At 44.9% G+C, this 21,397-nt stretch overlaps 1 protein-coding gene across 1 annotated transcript; it reads right to left on the bottom strand.

The window, feature by feature from the left end:
- Positions 1-3,260: 3,260 nt before the first annotated feature.
- FMC1 (formation of mitochondrial complex V assembly factor 1 homolog) lies at positions 3,261-7,011 on the bottom strand. The gene is made up of 2 exons (XM_063427401.1): positions 6,774-7,011; positions 3,261-3,560 (listed from the first exon to the last, which is right to left on the bottom strand). Exons 1-2 carry the CDS (start codon positions 6,990-6,992, stop codon positions 3,357-3,359), a joined length of 423 nt encoding a protein of 140 aa, XP_063283471.1. The 5' UTR covers positions 6,993-7,011; the 3' UTR covers positions 3,261-3,356.
- Between the last annotated feature and the right edge of the window lie 14,386 nt (positions 7,012-21,397).

Genomic DNA, 21,397 nt, shown 5'->3' with positions numbered 1-21,397 from the left:
TGGAAGTTTAGAACCCACTTTGGGAGGCCGTGGAGGCTGAATGAGGCCTCGATGGAAAAAGAGAACTGGTAAACCAACTTACCTGATACAGTAATACAGGGTACTGGATACTGCTTCTTGAAGACTGATAAATGCAATAATGTCTGAGAAGCCTGTAGTACACTGAATGACCGGTAGGGGTCAGTGTAGGTGAAAATACAGTGGTTTATTGGTTTGTACATGAAATGCAAAAACGTCTAAGAAGCCTGTAGTACATCGAATGACCGATAGGGGTCAGTGTGTAGGTGAAATTTTTTATTTAGTTTGTAGTTTTAACCGAACAGATTTTTAACCAAAACAGCTTTTAAACAACAGATTTTACATGAACAGCTAGGTGAGTATAAGGTAACGAAATAACCGTGCAAACCGAAAGGAAACCGTAAAGTGAGGACCCGTGCTGTGCTGAACGCCGTGGGAACTAATCCTGGCGCAACAGGTGGGTCAACTTACGGTTTGAGAGTCCCTGAGACACCAAATGCGATGCTGACCGGAAAGAAGGCCACTGGATTAACGGAAAGTCCTGCTGCAGTATTTCTGGACACAGCTTGGAGTAGGAGACCTCATGGAGCAAAGGTGAAACCAAAATGGTGTCTTGTATGACCTGGAAGTGGATCTCATGCAAATGCTGACCTTGAACAGTCTATTCGTCTGACCAACAAACAGCTTGCACAACAAAGGGGCGTAGGGTTTTTATAGGATCATAACTCCTCCCACAAATTCAGGCCAAATGGCCTTCCAACATATCATTTTCTATGAGATTAAGGAACATATCCCCAGGTTTTTAATTCCTCACCTTTATGTGATTTTCACCAATGCAACTTTCTATGGTGTTTCTATCCAGGGTAAGCTTTATACCGATTATATATATTTTCTTTGCTTAATTTTAGTTTAATAAAAGGTTATTACCATTTTCTTTGTTACGTTTACTTTAGGAGGTAATCTTCTAGAGTGAGATTAAATCCCATTCACTTTTGAGTGAGTGTTTTTTTCTATCCCACTCTTTCAGTAGGTAGTTATTTTATTCCCACCTCACTATTTTTTAGGGTGAGGGGGGTAGGTAGGGGGATTCTTTTTTTTTGGGGGTGGGGGGGGGGGGGGGGGGAGGAATTTGTCTTAGGGCCCCCCCCCGTCGCCCAGGGGTGGTGGAGGACAGTAGGTGTCGCCCCCCTCATTATCTTTATGGCCCCCACCCACCGCTCAAGGGTGGGGTAGGACAGTAGGTCCCCCCCTTCATTCCCTCATTATCTTTATGGCCCCCACCCACCGCTCAAGGGTGGGGGCCGGGGGAGGACAGTAGGTCCCCCCCCCATTGTAATTTATGGCCCCCACCCACCGCTCAAGGGTGGGGGCCGGGAGGAGGACAGTAGGTCCCCCCCTATTGTTATTTATGGCCCCCACACACCGCTCAAGGGTGGCGGCCGGGTATGGGAGGACAGTAGGTCCCCCCCGCCTCATTGTAATTCATGGCCCCCACCCACCATGCAGGGGTGGGGCCGGTGGGAGGACAGTAGTTTTTTTTTTTTCCCCAGTGAGCAGCCACAGGCTGCTCACTAGACATGCCTCTACTCGCGGTATAGCGAGTAGGGGCAGATCATTTACTAATACTAAGTAATCTTTACTTAGTATTAGTAAATGTGGCTGAAAGACCAATTTAGGTCTTTCAGCCTTTTGGTAGTTAGCTCTCTAATACCGTGGGAATTAGGGAGTTATCTACTAAGCGGCTGCAAGATGCAGCCGCGGCAATGAATAGGATCAGAGTTTCATTCATTCTTATTAAATTCCGATCCGAACAAAGTGCCGAATTGAGTTCTAAAACAAACGAACATAGAGTTCTCACTGAGTTAGAACGCAATTTGGCAGTTTCGTCTGAAATGACAGAAGGCATCACGAGATCACAGAGGAAAGCTAAGAACTATGGGAAAATTGCTCTGGCCAGCGGAAATGAAGCACACTTTGCTCCTCCGCTGGTTAAGCGGAGGAAACCTCCATAAGGCAAAGAGTCCCTACTTTGTCTTATGATTTTAAAGAAAACTAAAGAAGACAGGAAGAAAAGAAGAACAGATCCTGAGAGAGGGGGAGAAGAGGAAGAGATTGAGGAAAGGTAAGTTCGGCATGACAGTGCCGCTTTAAGTGATGATACCTTCAATGCCATTTTGACTAAGTGTAGTTTGAAGCAAAGGCAGTGTTAGAGTCATAGAGATAACACCTCCGTGTTTAAGCAGAATACCCCTTTTGGGCGAATATGCCTATTACCCACCCTGTCTGCCTCCATTTTAGAGAAAGATACAGAAGGTAGCAAAAGAAGAAAAAGGTGCAACCTGTCTGGTCTTGTCAGAGTGTGATGGGGGTGCATGCTCCACCACTTCCACAGTACCGTCGACCAACTGTGGAAGTCTAGAGATGCATGGTCCCAGCAGGTACAGACATTTTGGGTGAAGGCAACAAAAATCTTTTTAATAAGCAAGTAGCTCTAGACCATAGTCTTTTTATTGTCAGAACACTTGGTGGACCAGTGGACCAGTACAGAACAGAGAGAGCCTGGGAGTCACTCTGTTACATGACGACTTTATCTTCCTTTCCTCTTTTTCTTTGATTTCTATTGCAATCTTTATTATATTATATTATATTCCTGAATGGGGTTTCCCCCCAAAACAGAGCTAAATACCTCTATAAGAATTTTCTTATTTCGACAGTGGATAAAGATGCTCTGAGATCCTCATGCTTCAAAAATTCAAATGATCTACCATTGTGAATAAAACGTGGATATTTCTTTGCTGATGTAGTCACATATTGTTGCTAGTTTTAACGGCATCCTGTGGCACTTTACATATGTCTGATGCTGTTTACTGTATCATATGATCTTGTATTTTTATTGCACTGACCACTGTCGATGTTTCTTGTTGTTGTCGTCGCTATTCAAGCTTAAATAAAGAATAAAATAAAATAAACGTGGAATGTCAGATGTCCAAAGCGCAGGCTCTGATTTGCAAATCTAGCAGACGGGCATGATAGCCAACCTGAGGAATTATTCCATGTAGATTAATCTGCTCTGTTTTGTATACTGAAAAATATAACCCACCTTCAAATCATGCAGTAAATTCCAGTAATAAGGGTATACTCAAACTGTCACCTAACCTTCTGCCCCCTCTCCATTTTCTGTATGTATTATAAAATTGACTTGCACCTTCGATTAAAGAAAGGATTACTGGATGAAATAATACTTATTTACACAGGTTTTATTTACATTTCACAAAATAATCAAATTAAGCTAAGGTATATGCCACTTGTTCTACTGCCAGGAATAACAAAACTACAGTTCATCTCTCCCAACCTTTTCCACCAGGCTGTTGTGGTAATTTAAGGCCCACCATACTGGCTGCAACTTCTGTAGAACGTTCTCCTTTGCCGTGATACACCTCGTGAAGCACAACATGATTTCGAGCACTGCGTAGCAGGCAGAGATATGTGGAGGCCTGAAAATGTAGCTCCTGTTGGGCTCTACAGAATTTCTCACTGGTTGTCTGGAAGAAAAAAAAAACTAATGAGATTAAGAATTAGAAGGCTAAATTGATGCAATGTTCAATGCAAAGATATCATATAAACAATCTGACAAACTTCCAGAGGCATCAGCAGACCATGATCTTATATTGCATTGCACATCTTTTCGACATAGGTCCAAAAGTAAAAAAATAAAATAAAAAATAAAAATCTAAAAATTCCAAGACACAGAAATATAATGAAGTCATTAAATTATAAATCCCCATTGAAAACAATACTGAGCATCGATTTATATTTGGGTTCTTTCTGAAATTCACTAACATTTAATTAGTTCTAAAATATTTCATATTGTTCTGTGGATCCCCACCTCAGTGTCAACATCTTTGAGAGGCTTCACACAAACCAAAGGGCCCCCAGGGGTTGATCCCTCCCATGACAAATTGCTAATGTGGAAGTTACAAAGTTACAAATTTGTCACAACTGATTGACTCTCACAAATGACCTAGCTAATGCAGAACTGCTTAAAGGACCATTATAGTGCCAGGAAAACAAACTCATTTTCCTGGCTCTATAGGGTCTTTGGGTCCCCCCCACCCTCAGGGTCCCCCTCCCGCTGGACGGGGAAGGGGTTAAACGCTTACCTTTCTCCAGCGCCGGGCTCCCTCGGCGCTGGGGACTCTCCTCCCTCTTCCGACGTCATTCGCCAAATGCGCATGCACGGCAAGAGCCGCGCGTGCATTCAATCAGTCCATATGAAAGCATTTCTCAATGCTTTCCTATGGACGGCAGCGTCTTCTCACTGTGGGGCAATATAAACACAGGCAATGTTTGCATTGAAATGCCTGAAGGCAATGACTACCCAACAAAACAACTACATTAAGCTATAGTTGTTCTGATGACTATAGTGTCCCTTTAAGTATCATGACTGAGAAACTGAAGAAAGAACAGTTGCGCCAAACAGGACATCTTGTGATCTCTGAAACTGTAAAAGGTAGTTTATGGCAATGTGGAGCTGGACTTGCCATGTTAATCCGTGGTAGGCAAGCCACAAAAGAAAAATGTTTTCCCTGTAATGGGAAAGCATGCAGCTGGAGTGGCAGGGAAAAAAAGAACAGAAACATCTGAATTTAGAGGAGGGCTGTTATTCAATTAGTTTCTTTTACTTCCTGTCTTGCATTCTTGGTGGGGAATTTAACCTATTAGTGATGCTGCTGTTGGCCATGAAAAATGTACTTAGAACGCTGGAGTGTTCTTTTAAGGGAAAACAGGTTCACGTTAAAGGAACATTACAGCATTAGGAATACAAACATAAATGATAAAAAGGTGTCTACTTACCTTTTTTTCCCTATACTAAGACTAACTTGGTGTTGTCACCTTCTCTGCCTCTGGTGAGGTCGTGATTCAGAATCCACTTGCTTGGCTTATCGTCCTATCCAACGAGTGCCATGCTGATCCAATCCAATGCGTCTCTTTGGGAAGAACCAAATCTAATACTTCCCTAGGATCAGCATTTGATGACGTTCAAAGTTGAACGTTACATAACCAAGTTAAATTCAGTTGTTGCCAAGGAGGCACTCTCTAGTGGCTGTATCTACAGAACAACAATGTTTAGATTGCAGGACTAAAATAACAGGAGCACTGCCCCAGACCACTTCATCTCAATTAAGTGGTCTAAATACAGTGGTCCTGTCATTAAAGGGACACTATAGGCACCCAGACCACTTCAGCTCATTGAAGAGGTCTAGGTGCAGTGTCCCAGGTCCCTTAACCTTGCAATGGTAATTATTGCAGTTTTTGATAAACTGCAATAATTGTCTTGGAGGGTTAACTCCACCTCAGACTGCCAGTAGGTCTCCCGTGGTTTAAGGGACACTATAGTCACCTGAACAACTTCAGCTTAATGAGGTTGTTCAGGTGAGAACTATAGCTCCCTGCAGCTTCTCATATAAACACTGTATTTTCTCAGAAAATACAGTGTTTACATTGAAAGCTAGGAACACCTCCAGTTGCAGTCACTCAGAGTGAACCAGAGAGACTTCTGGGTTGATGGAGGCATAATATGCCTCCATCCACTCAGATCTGCTGTGCACGAGCATCCTGTGATTCAGTTTCTCCTCCCACTGCATGCAGACACTGAACTTTCCTCATAATCTCTATGAGGAGATCTGATTGACCAGGGCTGTGTTTGAATCATGCTGGCTCTGCCCCTGATCTGCCTCCTTGTCAGTCTCAGCCAATCCTATGGGGAATCACTGTGATTGGATCAGGCTCTCACATTCAGCAGACTGCTTGTTTTTCCTGAGTCTAACAGCATGCAGATTTACAGCTTCTGGCTTAAATACAGTAAGATTTTTACTATATTTATGGAGGCATGAGGGGTCAGGAATACATGTAGTTGCACTGGTGACTATAGTGTTCCTTTAAGCGACTTTTGGTTGCCTAAATGATGCTGGACGTGCTCATGCTACACACTCGAAACCCCACAGAAAAGCATTATACAATGCTTTCCTATGGGGGAAGTCTTAACGCTAGTGCGGTGCTCGCCGAGCATCCTGTCCCTCTCACTGGCTGACATTGGTGGGAGTGAGCGGAAGCAGAGCCTGAAGCAGCACCGAGGGACATTGGCACTGGGATCCGGTAAACAACTTTGTTTTCCTAGCACTATAGTTTCCTTTTAACCATACACTGTAAAATAATTACTGTACAGTAGCACAGCTGTGTTTACATTGCAGGATTAAAAAGCCTTTCATAGATGGCAATTCCTCTGCTATAAAAGATATTGGTTGGCGCAGCGTGTTTCGCTGCAGGAACACCATTGTAGTTTTGGCACTTGAAGTATCACTTTAACACATAAGCTAATTATCTTCCATGTCGATCTCCTGTTTTACGAACATGACACATTTAAAATTATAATTGACTGTTTTTAAATTGGTCTAAATATTTGCTAAGTCCTAAAGAGGATGCACTAAAAATGATAAAATCATAAACCAAAGGAGAAAATTATTACAACAAGAAAATAGCCATCAATTTTGAAGTGAAAAAACGAACATACTGTCTGCCGATGGAATAATGTTGTGTTTAAAAAAAACAAAGTCATTCTGATTCTTAAAAATAATTCATGGCAAAACAAACCAGTGGTCACATAATGAGAATAATACAAAGAAGCCATGCTGACCCTCCTCTGTCCTTCACACTGGTTACTAACCGGCCGACTAGCAGCCAGCTTCCTCACTCACCTTATTCTTCTTGAAATGCTCCCGGATATAGTTGTAAGCCGCCGTGTTTCGGTAGTGGCTCTTGCCGCCGAGGCAGCGAAGCTCCCGTAAAAGGCAGCGAAACGTGTGCACTGGAGACCCGAGGGCAGCCATGTTCACTGAGCGAGCAGGGAATCTGTAGGATTGCCGAGTGACAGGGCGAGAAATCGAGAGCCGAGCACAGTGATCTGTGTTTACCATGACATTCACAAGGTTAGGCCTTCAAGAAGCAAGGCACTGGGGCAGGCTGAGCCTTGTTATTGCTCTGTGATTATTACGTTTTTCTCCCCCTTTTTTATTTTCTCTTGCAGGTTTTGTTTGTGTATTGCTTATTATAGTGTTCATTGCAAAAACTTAGTTTTCTAGCCTGCAAAGTTATTAACTAAATACAGAATTCCCCCACAAATTAAATATAAATGGCAAAACTGAGTCTAAATAAATGAATAAAAATAGTTGATCTGGAAGAATTCTCCAATTTAGCCTTAGCCGCAACTTGAAGTGGTTTTGCCATTCGTATAAAATTTGCGAAAATGATGAGTTTCATAAAAAACCCTGCAGATGTTTAGTACCATAAAGCTATCAGCTTAAAGAGTCACTCCTACTCCATTTATTTCTTTATTAACCCCTTAAGACTGCAGCCAAATGTACAAGTTGTGATCAAAACAAAACGTAAACAAAACCTGGCATTTGCGCTATATGTCTGTTCAACCGTAATTCACCTCTTTCATATTAAATGCACCCACACTTATTATATATTATTTTATTCAGAGGAAACAGGGCTTTCATTTAACATCAAATATTTAGGTATGGAACATATATATTTTTTTTTTTAATTCTTTATTTTGTTGTGCTGAGGATAACATACAGGTTTGCTTCGCCCCGACAGCTGAAACAAGCATTGCAATAACAATCAGTTTCATGTCGTATTAAAATAGCAAATTTTTTAGTATATAGAAAACACATGAAAAACATCAGTAGATATCATAGGACCTTCTGTAGGCATTAAGAGAAGACTATCAGAGCTAGGACTGAGAAGGTCATAGACTAGTTAATAAGAGTGGTACATAGCATGGTCAGCCGAAGGAAGTTTTGCTTTTCGGCATTTAAGGTAGGCCCTTGAATATGTAGTTTAAACTTTGTCACTATAAGAAATTGGTGAAACAAGCTAGATAGACTTGAGAAATGCAAACAATAACCATAACAGAAGCACTTGAAATTTAAACAGCTTGTCTGAGCCACATTGACAGGTGAAGCGTGGTAGAGTAAGGGGTTGTATGGGGTAATAGGCTATGTGTCTGCAGATATGTGTAACTAGCATCGCCAGCGGTGGTACCCGGTACACATGTATTGACAGACTAAGTCGGAGGGCCCCTCTTGTCTCCGCCTAAGGTTATTTTGTGTGATTGTTTCTTGGCATGCGGAATATTCTGCACAATTTTTATATATAGTAATAGTTGATTAAACTACACTGCATAAGTATGCATAGTATGGCAGGTTAAGTATAACTGTTGCTGTAGATTAGTTACTGAGTACTAGAAAATATGATTCAATACATGTTGATGTAATCTGTAAACATATGATTTGCGTGGTTTAAAAGATAAAAAAGAGAGTCACTGAGCATAACTGCTATCATATAACATTGCTAAAACATGCTAAGTCGGGGCGGGGCCTGACAGCCAAGATGGCCGGACGTGTTCCCTAAGAGCTAGTGCATCAGTGGGCATAAAACCGAGAACCTTTCAGAAACGACCCATGCCAATAGCCCATGGTGCCCAAAAACGGATACTGGACCACACCAGGACCAAAACGGTACCAAACGTGTACCGACAAGCCACACAAGCACTCGAATCGGCCACGCGGCCTAAACTGAAGTGGGACCTGCAGCCTGGGGGAGGCGGCCGATCGCCCGGCACAGGACCCGCTTGCACGCGAGAAATTAACTCAGCCCAGCAACCCCCCCCCCTCTGGACCGGCGGGGGATATCCCGGTCCTCGTGGGGGACGAACACCCCCAAAGCGTGACAAGGCCAAACGAAAACACTAACAGGACAACGAGGCGGTAGAGGCCCAAGCAAGATGGCGCCACAAACACAACCCACGACTAAAAGCCTACCTGTTAGACCACCCGACTGCACGCTGGAATTCTTCGAGCGGCTGTGCACCGGTCTGTGGACCAAATTCTGCACCAGGGGATGGCTCTACAGGCAGGCGACGAAAGCAATGGCGGCGTGGATTCGCCCTGCCACCCGGCGCCAAATGAGCAGTGACCCGCCCCAAGCCCCCAGAGGGGCCCGCAGACGAAGGCGAGGTGCGAGATCGGGGAGGCAGGTAGTTACATACATGGCGGACGCCAACATCAGCGAGATCGGGGAGGCAGGTAGTTACATACATGGCGGACGCCAACATCAGCCCTCGTGCATGCCAACACGGGACTCTAAAGTACGCCCGACCCGCTAACCGCTCGGCGGCACCTAAAGCCCTCAACCAACGGAGCACATCCCAGCTTCTACAGACTCCCGAAGACAGCAAGGTCAATCGGTATATCGAGCGGGTCTGTACAGAGGACAGGACCATGTGGAGACCCTCCCTGGGAGACAGAAGCCAATCAAACCACGCACCCTACCACCGTCCCGAGCCCACATGCCAAATTCTCCGAGTCGGCATCGGCTGACTGAAGAGGACCGACCCAGACAGAGACTGTCCCCCTGCAGGCCTAAAGGCAGAGACACTGCAAAATTCCTTCACACAGTCTGTGTCAAAGTGCGGCTGTTAGCAGAACCGTGGACTGCAGCTATATAGACTCTCTTTACCGCAACCGAGCTCGGGTCCTACTTAATGGATACTTAAGTTTTGCATGCCCTGATTTGTTGTTCCACGGAGCCCTGTTTTGCCCAACCACTGTCCCATTGCAGCAGTCTTATACATGCGTTGCCAAGCCATTAGAGAGGGGAACGCACTTTATCAATACTACTAATTCGACAAACCAGTGTACTACCACGCTCACACTTAACTAATTTATCAGCTTGTCCCCATCTCAAATGTGTTTACTTTTGTTTTGCCTCCTCGTATCTTGATAACTAGCAGGTACAGCACCTACTCAGCTACAGCGCAGATAGCTTGCTACTCACTAATCTCATGAAGACATACCAGCTAGTCAAACAACCACTGGTTTTATTAATAGTTTAGTGTAAAAACACGAGTCACACCAGCAAGTTTCAAGCCACACACCAGCATACCCACTCGGGTCTATACAACCCACATCAAACACGTCTTAAGTTCAACAGCATAAATGTGTTCCCGCACGCCTCTCCATGTCTCACTAGTCGCAAGCTCCCACACTGTAAGTGAACAATCTGTGCTCTAATTTCTTGCTCATAGTCTAGACGGCGACACTCACATACTGCTTACTTAATTTTGTAAGAAATGTCGGCACGGAGATATAAAGCTAAGCTTACGAGTTTACTGTCTGTTAAAGGGACACTATAGTCACCTGAACAACTTTAGCTTAATGAAGCAGTTTTGGTGTATAGAACATGCCCCTGCAGCCTCACTGATCAATCCTCTGCCATTTAGGAGTTAAATCCCTTTGTTTATGAACCCTAGTCACACCTCCCTGCATGTGACTTGCACAGCCTTCCATAAACACTTCCTGTAAAGAGAGCCCTATTTAGGCTTTCTTTATTGCAAGTTCTGTTTAATTAAGATTGTCTTATCCCCTGCTATGTTAATAGCTTGCTAGACCCTGCAAGAGCCTCCTGTATGTGATTAAAGTTCAATTTAGAGATTGAGATACAATTATTTAAAGTAAATTACATATGTTTGAAAGTGAAACCAGTTTTTTCTTCATGCAGGCTCTGTCAATCATAGCCAGGGGAGGTGTGGCTAGGGCTGCATAAACAGAAACAAAGTGATTTAACTCCTAAATGACAGTGAATTGAGCAGTGAAATTGCAGGGGAATGATCTATACACTAAAACTGCTTTATTTAGCTAAAGTAATTTAGGTGACTATAGTGTTCCTTTAAGCAACTCTGTTAGCTCAGTAACCCCTGCTTTACTTTACTTAAGAAAACTCCCGTAGCTAGCGTCTCGGATAACTGTTAGTCAGCTCTAATTAGCCTGTCCATAGTTTCCAGCCATCTATTACAATGTTGAAAGCATGTTTATTTTGTACTCTTGTTCTTTTGTAGCTTAATGTGCATATTCTGACTAGGCATACCTCATGCATCTAATCGATATGACCCAACTAATGTACGACTTAACGTAAACTGACATACTCAACACCAGCATGTGAACCATTTAAAACTGAAAAATGCTTAGTCTAACTTGTTTATCTTAAATATAAAATGTGCAGGCTTGTTTAAAACAGCCATGAAAATCTATACTGTATACTCTTGTTCGTGCTATCGTGGCACACCATACATGACTGTAATTCCCTGCACGCTATAAATAAAGAATTAAAAAAACAAACAAACAAAAAAAAACATGCTAAGTCTTCTATGCCTCATAGCTAATAGAAGAGGGATATATCATGCTAACAGGACTGGCTATCATTGCACAATGCTAGGCTATTGAAACATGCTTATGCAGGGTATGTTAGTGGGCGAGTAAGCATTCTTGGGATTACAACGTTTACTTAGCAGTTAGCATTTAGAACGGTGTACATATTGAAGCATATCGCATAAAAGCACAATCAGGTAAATGTAAGTCCCGTACTGTCCCTCAGGATGGGGGCTGGCAGGCGTGCTCGCTCATGAGGCACCGAGTTAGTCCTTTTAGCCTATGCCCATTGCCGCGACTTGTGTCTCGCCTGCGGTGTTTGTCTCAGGGGCACTTCTGGACCGGGAATCAGCTCTCTCTGCATGCAGTGGAGTGTGCAGCTTTGCGGCTTCTCGCTTTGCAGCTGTGGCGTGGAGGGGATGATGGAAGCTGAGCCGTGCACCGTTTTCCGAGTCAGGTGAGTGGTTTGTGTGGAGGCCAGGTTTTGTTATGGTCACTTGTATTGTGGGAAAGTCCAGCACCATGGCTGAGGGGGGAGGGGATATTGTGTGGGGTAGTCGGAGGGGGCTTGGAGTGTGTCGTTTTAGCTTCTTTGATTCCTCCGATTCCCGTCTCCTGGCTGTAGAGTGTGGGGGTGCGCCATGTTGGTCCCAGGTTCTGGCGTCATGTGAGGTACACGTTTGTTGAGCTAGACTGACGTTCCAGCTTCTGTGGGTTCGAGTGTCGGCATTAGTGCCATGCGGTTCCCCTGCCTGTCTTGTCAGTCGCTGTTGTCTGCATTGCTGGGTGGCCGTTTTGGGGATTTGAGGTAGAGGCCCATAGTAGCGGCGCCGGGTTACCGGGCGGATCCAGGGGGCCACCGCTCTCACTGCTTGTCTGCGGGTTAGGCCCCGGTTGCAGAGTATCATCCAGAAGCTCTTACACTGCTGCTCAAAAGCATTCAGGGGCTAAGTGCCTTGCTTGGTGCTTGTGTCCATTGCTGTGGTGTGCCGCCGGGCCGCCATCATGGGCGCGGCTCCTCCGCGTACGATGACTCTGTTTCCAGAGAGACTCCGGGGTGACGGCCAGCGGGGACCGGGATGACCCCCACCGGTCCAGAGGGGGGGGTAGGAGTAGAGTGTGCCTGCAGGACGCACCAGTCGGCAGGGAAGTCGGCCGTCCTTCTCCCTCCTAGCCGTCTGCAGGCCTCAACTTGCAGCCGCGGTTTACGGTACCGTAGGCCTTTGGGAAAGGTACCTGCCGGTTTGTCGCCGTATACCCAGACTATTTAGCCCAGTGTGGCATCAGTCGCTTGGAGATTTCTGTTTTTTTTTCCCCAAAAGCCGATCCAGCGGTCGGGAGCTCATACAGCATACGTCCGCTCAGCTCCGAGTTCAAGCTCCGCCCCCCAGGCATGGAACATAATTTAATATGAATAAAATATTTTAAAAAATGGGAGAATATAAGATTTTTTTTTTTTAATTTTCTTAGTTCTACGTGACATTTTAACTGTGAATGTCAATTTTCTGTTTGCAGTTGTTATGGTACTTTTTAGCAGTAAACAAAGATGTTTAAATGTCTATCTGTTCCTGTCCAAATTAAAGAAAATTGAATTGCGTATTTACGCTGAAGTAATTCAGACTGACACACGGAGTTCAGGTTAAAATAACTTCGAGGAAATTTATTGGCAAGTGAAGCAAGAACGGGCTCGCAGGCCCTTTTAAGAGGCATTTTGCGTCATCATTGATTATCAAGATATCAGTAAATAAACATCATTAATTGGATTAATTGTTAAGTGTCTGGGTTAGTGTCCACCTATCAATATAATTAATTGGCTCAAAAACTAAGTGGTTAGCTAAGTGTCCACCCACCGAGAGGTGGTATTGTTTTGGACACGGGTGGGGACAAGGGGCTCAAGCGCCATCTTCCCTAGCATGAGGTTTACTCGGTGGAAAGGGGGGCTTGAGCGTCATTTTACACAGTCAGTGATGTCAGGTCTTGTGGTCAGGTGCAAGGTCTCTTATGAATAGAACATTTCATTACTACAGTGTTCTCATGGCCTTCAAATTATACTATGTTGCGAGTTAGGGGAAATTCAGCAGTTTCTGAGTTAGTCATGTCTTTATAGAAAATACAGTCTTTGTCCATTGTGTTAGATGTGCTGGGAAATTCTGTCATGTAATGTAGTCTCAAAATGGAGAAGTCAGGTTATGGGGACAAAATGGAGGATTTGTGTCAGTATGGGGTTAAAATGGAGTTAGTGCAATAATTCAATACAGGTTCAATAAAGATTTTTAATAATTCTACATCAGTCCCCCCTATGAAATGTTAGATTCTAAGAGATAAACTTTATTTGTTAATACCAGAAGACGTGTTAACCCAAAGGCACAGAAACCCCGTGGCCGCTAGCTAGGTGTTAATGCAAAGTGCAAGTCTGTCCCTAAATCTGACCCTAATAGGCTAACTCATCGTCAGTATGGCTCTCGAACACTTCACTCCCATGTGTGGCCCATGGTGGCTTGCCCACCACTTCTCCACACGGGGTCTTTACCATTCACTGACAGATGCTGTCCCTAAGCTGGTCCCTTCCTAGAATTCTCGCACTTTATCAACAAAAGGGATAGTTTGCAGCGGCAAACAGGGTGAGTTGAGATCTTGGAAATCTTGGTCATCAACTTCGAGATGTGTGAAAGTGGGTGCCGCTTGGTCAACAGTCTTCATGAGGGATTTTCTCAGACAAGGGAGGACACAACAAAAGAGAAGAGCAAAGATAAAAAGAAAAATTAGTATTGCTATACCAATATGCATTAAAGCCTTTTGCCATCCTGTCATCCAACCAAACCATCTTTCCCAGGGATCTTTTATCCCAGAATTCCTTTTCAACTCTTCAGAGAGTTCATTTAATTTTTCTATGGCTAATGTAACTTTACCATTAGGGCCTGTGTTTTCTGGGATGTAGGTACATGTCATGGTGTCGGGCAAAATTTTACATACTCCTCCTTTTTCAGCTAGAATCATGTCTAAGGCCATTCTATTCTGGAAGGCCATTTGGGATGTGGCCTGCAACTGTTCGGCTAATCCCTGGAGGGCATCTCTGGTATAATTAACAAAGCGCTGTTGGTTATAATAAATGTAATTTATCCAATTTAAATTCTTGTTTGCGGTAACTATGGTAAAAAGTGATTCAAATCCTGCAGCAACTTCATCTCTTGCTTTGAATTCATTGGGCACCCCCCTAGGCACCCCAACGGCATCAATATAAACGTGAGGATCAAAACTTCCTTTCACTGGGGCTTCGCGCTTAACCTTAGTGTGACTGGACTCATGGGTGTTGAGGTGTGTGTCAGAGATAATGTGTATGGGCATAATGGCTTTAGCCAAAGTACACTCCCCCCACCATTCTTTGTCCATTCTGGATCTTAGCTGTAAATCCCCACACAACCAGTAAATATCCCCTAATGACCTAGTATGAAACTGCAACAAGTTCATGGAGACATTTCTGTAGGTAGCACAATACCCCTTAGAGAAGTTACCCAAGAATTTACCAATTCCATCATAATTCGCATAACAAGTGTAATTACCTTTATATACTGTAATACCATCTGGGGGTTTGACATCCTTGGTTAGAAGAGGATACTCTACTGTCCATGCTTTACATATGGACCTGTTGAAATCGTAGTGATAGGCAAAAAGACTCAAAACACATTCTTCTATATCTACTGGCAGGGTTAAAGGCACAGTGCCCAGGTGAGGCCGGGCACCGCCACACACATAGCATGCGGTTCTGTTATGCTTATTAGCATTATATTTCATCCATTCTAACCATAGGTTAACATCATTAAAACCTGTTTCAGCGGCCATGGTATCTTCAAAGGTGGGGTTAGCAATGGCCATCATGTCTTGAAAGGTCTGGATGTGTGGTTTTAATGGGTTAGGGACCATATGAGTGGCCCCTTGCCACTCAGAAGAGTTGCACATATCTTTGAGGTAGAAATGCCCTAACTTGTGGTAGGAACCCTTTTTCCAATACATTCCCATTACATATTGGTCTGCATCTGTTGGACTTGGATGCTCAATATTAAGGATTAATTTCATTGGTGTACCCCCCCCAGGCTTTCTCAAAGTCATTCTCTGGAGAAGGGATCTACCATGATCATCTACTTTAGATAAGGCACTTTTTGGTTTATAACCCCAGGCAGGCCCGGCATTCCATCCCGCCGCCCCCCAATGGTCACAATTGTGCCCCCATTGTTTGTCAACTACACAAACATATGGGTCTTTTGCATGAGGGATATCTCTATAGATATTCTGAATTTGTGATGTAGGGAATGGGCATTCTACGATGTCACAATAATCAAAGGTATAAGTAGCCACGTGGGTACATGATGAATTATACCAGAAGGTGTACCCACTAACATCTTTGATGATGGCTACTTGCTGGGCCTTAATTGAACTAATTAAGGAGATGATGTACCAGAGGTACATGCTTGTGCGGTATCTGCTTCCTCTGGGGCAGGAGACTTCTTGCAGTGGGAAGCGTGGATCCAATGTGGCCTGCCGGCCAATTTGACGGAGGTTGCGGTGATCAGGAGAACTTGGAATGGACCGTCAAATCTTGGTTCCAGGGTATTTTTCCGCACAAATTTCTTAACCAGAACCCAATCTCCGGGAAGCAGGTTGTGGGTACCTGTATCCAAATCGGGATCTGGAATTGAAGAGAAAACTTGGGCATGTATTTTGTTTAAGGCACTTGCAAGTTCAGTTACATAGTCTACTAAAACATCTGATTGAAGCTGTAACTGTTGCGGATAATAACAACCTAGTCTGGGTGCTGTCCCAAACAGAATCTCATATGGGGATAATGAGTGCTTCCCTCTAGGTGTGTGCCTAACGCTGAATAAAGCTATTGACAGGCTTTCTGGCCAGGGCATCTTTGTTTCTTGTGACATTTTTAACATTCTGGCTTTTAAAGTGCCGTTCATGCGCTCTACTTTACCACTACTTTGTGGGTGGTAAGGGGTGTGAAAGGCTAGGGTCACCCCCAGAGCAGTCCAAATTTCTTTAGTCACTGTTGCTGTAAAAGCTGGGCCCTGATCACTTTCAATGACTTCTGGAAGTCCAAATCTACATACAATATCTGTAAGTAGGCGTCTTGCGGTTGTTTTTGCAGTGATATTGGCCACTGGGTAGGCTTCTGGCCAGCCTGAGAACATGTCCACTATTACTAGTGCATATTCATGAGGCCCACTCTTGGGCATTTGGATATGGTCAATTTGAATTCTCTGGAATGGGTACATGGGTTTTGCCAGGTGTTTTGAAGGCACTTTGATTGGTTTTCCTGGATTGCATTTTGCACAAATGACACAGGCCCTGCAGAAGCTGTTGATCAATGTTGTGATTCCAGGTGCTTCATAATACTTTTGTATGAGGGCGGCCATTAAGTCTTTTGACAGGTGTGCAGGCCCATGTGCCCATTGGACAACTGCTGGATATAAATTTTTGGGAAGGCAGAATTTAAAGTTGTTGTAATATATTCCGTCCTTTAGGATAGCTCCTTTCTTCTTCCATTTCTGGATTTCTTCAGGGGTAATTGCAGCTTGCTGTTCTCGCAAAATTCTTAAATCAGTAGGAAGGGTTTGCAGAGCAAAAATAGGAACTTCTTCTTCTTGTCCGGACACTTCTTCATCCACTTCCTGCAAATCTCTGGCTGCTTGCTTAGCGGCCTGGTCAGCTAAATGGTTGCCCTTTGCTTCATCTGTATCCAACTTCCCATGTGCCTTGACTTTCAAAACGGCCACTTCTTCAGGGAGTAGGAGGGCATCCATTAGTTCCTTGATTGCAGAGCTGTGTTTGACTGGTGTACCGGCGGTGGTAAGAAATCCTCTTGTCTTCCAAATGAGGCCGAAGTCATGTGCCACACCCAGAGCATATCTTGAATCTGTATAGATGTTGGCACGTTTTCCTTCGGAAATTTTGCATGCTGAAGTCAGGGCTTGTAATTCAGCTTCTTGCGCAGACATTGCTGGCGGTAAAGATGATGATTTGATAACTTCATCTGTTGTGGTTACAGCATACCCTGTATGGTATTTTCCTTCTTCATCAGCATACCTTGAACCGTCCACAAACAGGGTAAAATCTGGATCTGGTAATGGATTCTCATGCACAGTTGGTAAGTGCACTGTCTCCATTTTCATCTGTTCAAAACAGTCATGAGGTGTTTCTGGGTCATAATCATTCACTATGACCAGATCTTGAAATTCCTTTTCCAGGAAATGGCGTGGCCATGCTTCAAGAAGATCAGTTGTTGGGTATTTGGCAATACCATTTTCCTGTAGCTGTGTTTCATCCATGGTGGCCCATAATTTTGCCATGGGCCCAAGATCATTCCATGACCTTGTTTTCAACTTGGTAACGGGAATATGTGGAATAGCAGTATCCCAATGACGGTACAGGTAATTGAGTTCTGGAGGTAGTTGGATCAGGACCATGCTATTGCCTTCAGAGTCACAATATAAATCTTGAGCAGTGAGCTTCACATCAATCCAGTGGTAAAGCTCATCTTCGTAGCAAGGTTCAGGAGTAATGTTTGGCTGGTACCACATGGTACAGAAGGCATAATCCGGGCCTTCACAGAGAGGTGTCTTGTCTTCGTAAAATGTTAAATGTGGATGCATTATTTTCTTGATACATCCACAGAGAAGGTAGATGTAGGTTTCATCCGTGACAAATCCATAGTAGATACCCCCCTCAGGGAGTGGAAGAAGAGTGGATGGGTTAAGAACTTGACATCTTTGTATGGAAATGTTGTCAGGCAGAAGAAGATGACATTGCAGGCGCAAGTGTCTAGCAGGAGACACGTGCTTGAGCTGGACTTGGTTGATAATGGCGGAGATGTCATGAGGGGCCAAAACAACCAGAGGGTGGCCAAGGACTAGGTCTGCAGTTCTTTCAATGAGTTCTCTTGCAGCAAAAACAGCCCTAAGGCAGGAAGGGGTCCCTCTGGCCACAATGTCCAGTTGACATGAGAAATATCCAATAGGCCTCTGGCTGCCTCTTAAGTCATTAGTTTGGGTAAGAACTCCTGTAGCATGGCCTTGTCTTTCAGAGACAAATAATTTGAAAGGTTTGGTATAGTCTGGTAGGCCCAAGGCAGGAGCAGAAGCTATGGCACGTTTAAGTGAATTGAAATTATCCAGAGCTTCATTGGTCAGGCAGAATGGGTCTGACTTGAGTGCATCATAGAGAGGTTGCATAAGCAGAGAGGCTTCTGGGATCCATGCTCTGCAGTAGGAAATGAGGCCTAAGAAGGCATGAAGAGATTTAGAAGTCCTTGGAGGTGGGATATCCAGTACTGCCCTTACCCGGTCCCGAGTAAGGTGTCTGGTACCTTGAGACAGGCAATGACCAAGGAAAATTACTGAAGGTTGGCAGAACTGCAGCTTGAGGAGTGAAGCTTTGCATCCTTGTTCTGCCAAATAGCAAAGGAGACTAATTGAACACTTTTCAGTAGTGGGTATATCATCTCCACAGAGCAGTAAATCATCCACATACTGGAGCAGAACAACTTCTGGGTGTTCAGCTTGCCATGGGTCAAGGATGGTGCACATGGCTCTTGCAAATTGACTTGGAGAATTTTGTGCCCCTTGGGGCATGACAGTCCAGGTATACTGTTGCATTTCATGGGTGAAAGCAAACAGGTATTGACAGGTTGGGTCCAGTGGAACACTGAAGAAGGCATTAGCCAGGTCAATGACTGTGAAGTACTTTGCAGATGGTGGGACTCCAGAGAGCAGAGTGTGAGGGTTTGGTACAAGAGGGGTGTCCAGGACAGTTGCTTCATTGACGGCACGGAGATCCTGAACCATCCTGTACTTCTCTGGCTCACCTTTTGGAGTTTTCTTCTTCACAGGAAATAATGGAGTATTACATTCTGATTTACATTTCACTAGAGCACCCTTCTCCAAGAGTGCTTTGATTTGAATAGAAATGGCTGCAGCCTGTGCTGGTTTTAAAGGATATTGTGGTTTTCTTGGTAACTTAGCTCCTGGAATAAGCTTTACCACCACAGGTGGGACATTTAGGTGACCTATGTCCTCTGGGCCTGAGGACCATAATTTAGCAGGCACCTGTGATTTTAATACCTCTGGGAAATTGGACCTCGGTTCAGCTGCTTCCCCACGGGGTCCTTCTAAATGCAGCATCAGAGGTAGGGAGCACAAGGCTGAGGTGTCTGATTCAGATAGAGGTGTAGACATTTCTACTTGTCCATCTGGAGTGAAGGTAATAGATGCCTGCAGGCGTGAGAGGACATCAGCGCCTAACAGGTTAATTGGGCATGTGGAGGATACCATAAAACGAGCAAGCAGGCTAGTGCCAACTCGTAGTGGAGTTGTTAAAGGACTGTGTCTTGGCTGGCCATCCACTCTAACACAAGAGACATCAATATTTGACAGAAAAGATGGGTCTGGCAGGTCTTGTTCTCGCAGAACACTTCGGGCTGCACCTGTGTCAACAAGGAATGTGGTGGGTTGGCCTTCAATAGGTAAAGTCACTGTAGCAAGTGGCCCCCCCTTGTCCCCTGTAGACACTGCCATGACAGGGGTTAATGACACAGGCTTGCCAATTTCCTAATCATCTGGTTCCTCACCTATTGGAACTGTTTTAGCGGCTTTGGGAGCCGGGGCAGGCTTGGGCAGCCTCTTGGGTTCTTTCTTGGGTTCAGGGCAATCACTTCTAAAGTGTCCCTTGGCTCCGCAATTAAAGCAATGTCCATCCTCAGGTTTGGTGCCTTTTGGGACAGGAGTGGAGCGGGACACCATGAGAGGAGCTGAGGTGGGTCTCCTTGGGGTCTGGGCAGATTCCAGACCTCTAGCAACTAAAAGTAAAGTGTCCAGAGGAACAACCTTATATTCAGGGCGTGCAGCAATGATTCCCTTGCGTATGGAATCTTTAACACCTTGGACAAATGCACCAGACAGCATTTGTGAATGGATCTTATCAGTAAGATCAAACCCCAAATCTGTAAACATTTGATACAGTCTTGCATGAAACCTTTCCACAGATTCACCTTTATCTTGTATAATATCAGTAAGGCCAGCAGCCTGATCTGCAAGTTTGTCCTTAGCCCATTCTCTCAATTGGTTGCAAAAAGTTACTCCGGAGGGGTAGTCAACATCACTGGTGAGCAGATCTGTACTGAGGTGGCGGGCCATGCTGGGCCAATATGCATCCCCTGCTTTAATAGCACAAATGCTCAGTAAATCACGCCATGCGGCGGAATAAGTCTTTTGAATTTGAACTATCCCTCGGTAAAAAGGCATAGGCTGCTTTTCTGGGTCAGGGAGTGATTTCATTAAAGCACTAGCTTGAGTGGGGTTAAAGGCAACATATTTAGGAGGGGCCCGTTCTCCCCGACCCTTGTGTCCAAAAGGATCATCGATGGAACGATGGGCTGAGGCTCCCGCAGCCTCCAATGAGTCTTGGGACACCCTGTCATCCTCTTCCTCCTCTATTTCTACGATCTGGGCCCTTCTACGTGAGGGGCCCGCTTGAGGTGACAGAACCGGGGGATGGGAGGGAGTCCCAGATGCGGGGGTGGCTTGTGGGTCATAGTCTTGGGATAAGTAGTCACCGGGAAGTACCGGCATCAGGGGTGCTGAATGACTGGGGGCCGCCATATTGGGGGCGTGAAAGGAAGCTGCATTGGGGTTAAGGGAAGAAGTGGCGGCCATGTTGGATGTGGGCACATCCGGGGCAGACTGTGCCGTACTGGGCATGACCGGAACCTGGGGAGTGGCTTGGGGAAGGGGGTATGGATAATTTGGATAGGGCAGGGCCATGGGATAGGGGAAAGGGTATGGCCAGGCTGGGGAGGGCAGGAGAGTTGGGTGGGGATTTGGGAAGGAGGTGGGATATTGGGCCGGGGTAGGGGCGGGTACGGGAGAGGACAGAGAGGGGTTGGTAGGGGTGGGTGTAGAAGGAGGAGCCGGAGCGGGTGTAGTAGGATTGGCAGCAGCAAGGGAGGAGGGGGTAGTTAGCTGGGCGGATGCAGATGGGAGGGTAGGGTTATCAACGGAGAGAGAGTGTAGAGAAGAAATGGCAGATGAAATATTAGGATTAGGTATAGAAGA

Source organism: Pelobates fuscus, chromosome 7 (genome assembly GCF_036172605.1).
Source record: "Pelobates fuscus isolate aPelFus1 chromosome 7, aPelFus1.pri, whole genome shotgun sequence".
In the NCBI taxonomy this organism is placed as follows: Eukaryota; Metazoa; Chordata; class Amphibia; order Anura; family Pelobatidae; genus Pelobates; species Pelobates fuscus.
This window is presented reverse-complemented; position numbering and strand designations above follow the sequence as displayed.

Coding starts and splice junctions, on each gene's coding strand:
- FMC1 (XM_063427401.1), bottom strand. CDS start 6,992: ATGGTAAACACAGATCACTGTGCTCGGCTCTCGATTTCTCGCCCTGTC. Junction 3,561..6,773: donor AGCATTTCAAGAAGAATAAG/GTGAGTGAGGAA, acceptor TTTTTCTTCCAG/ACAACCAGTGAGAAATTCTG.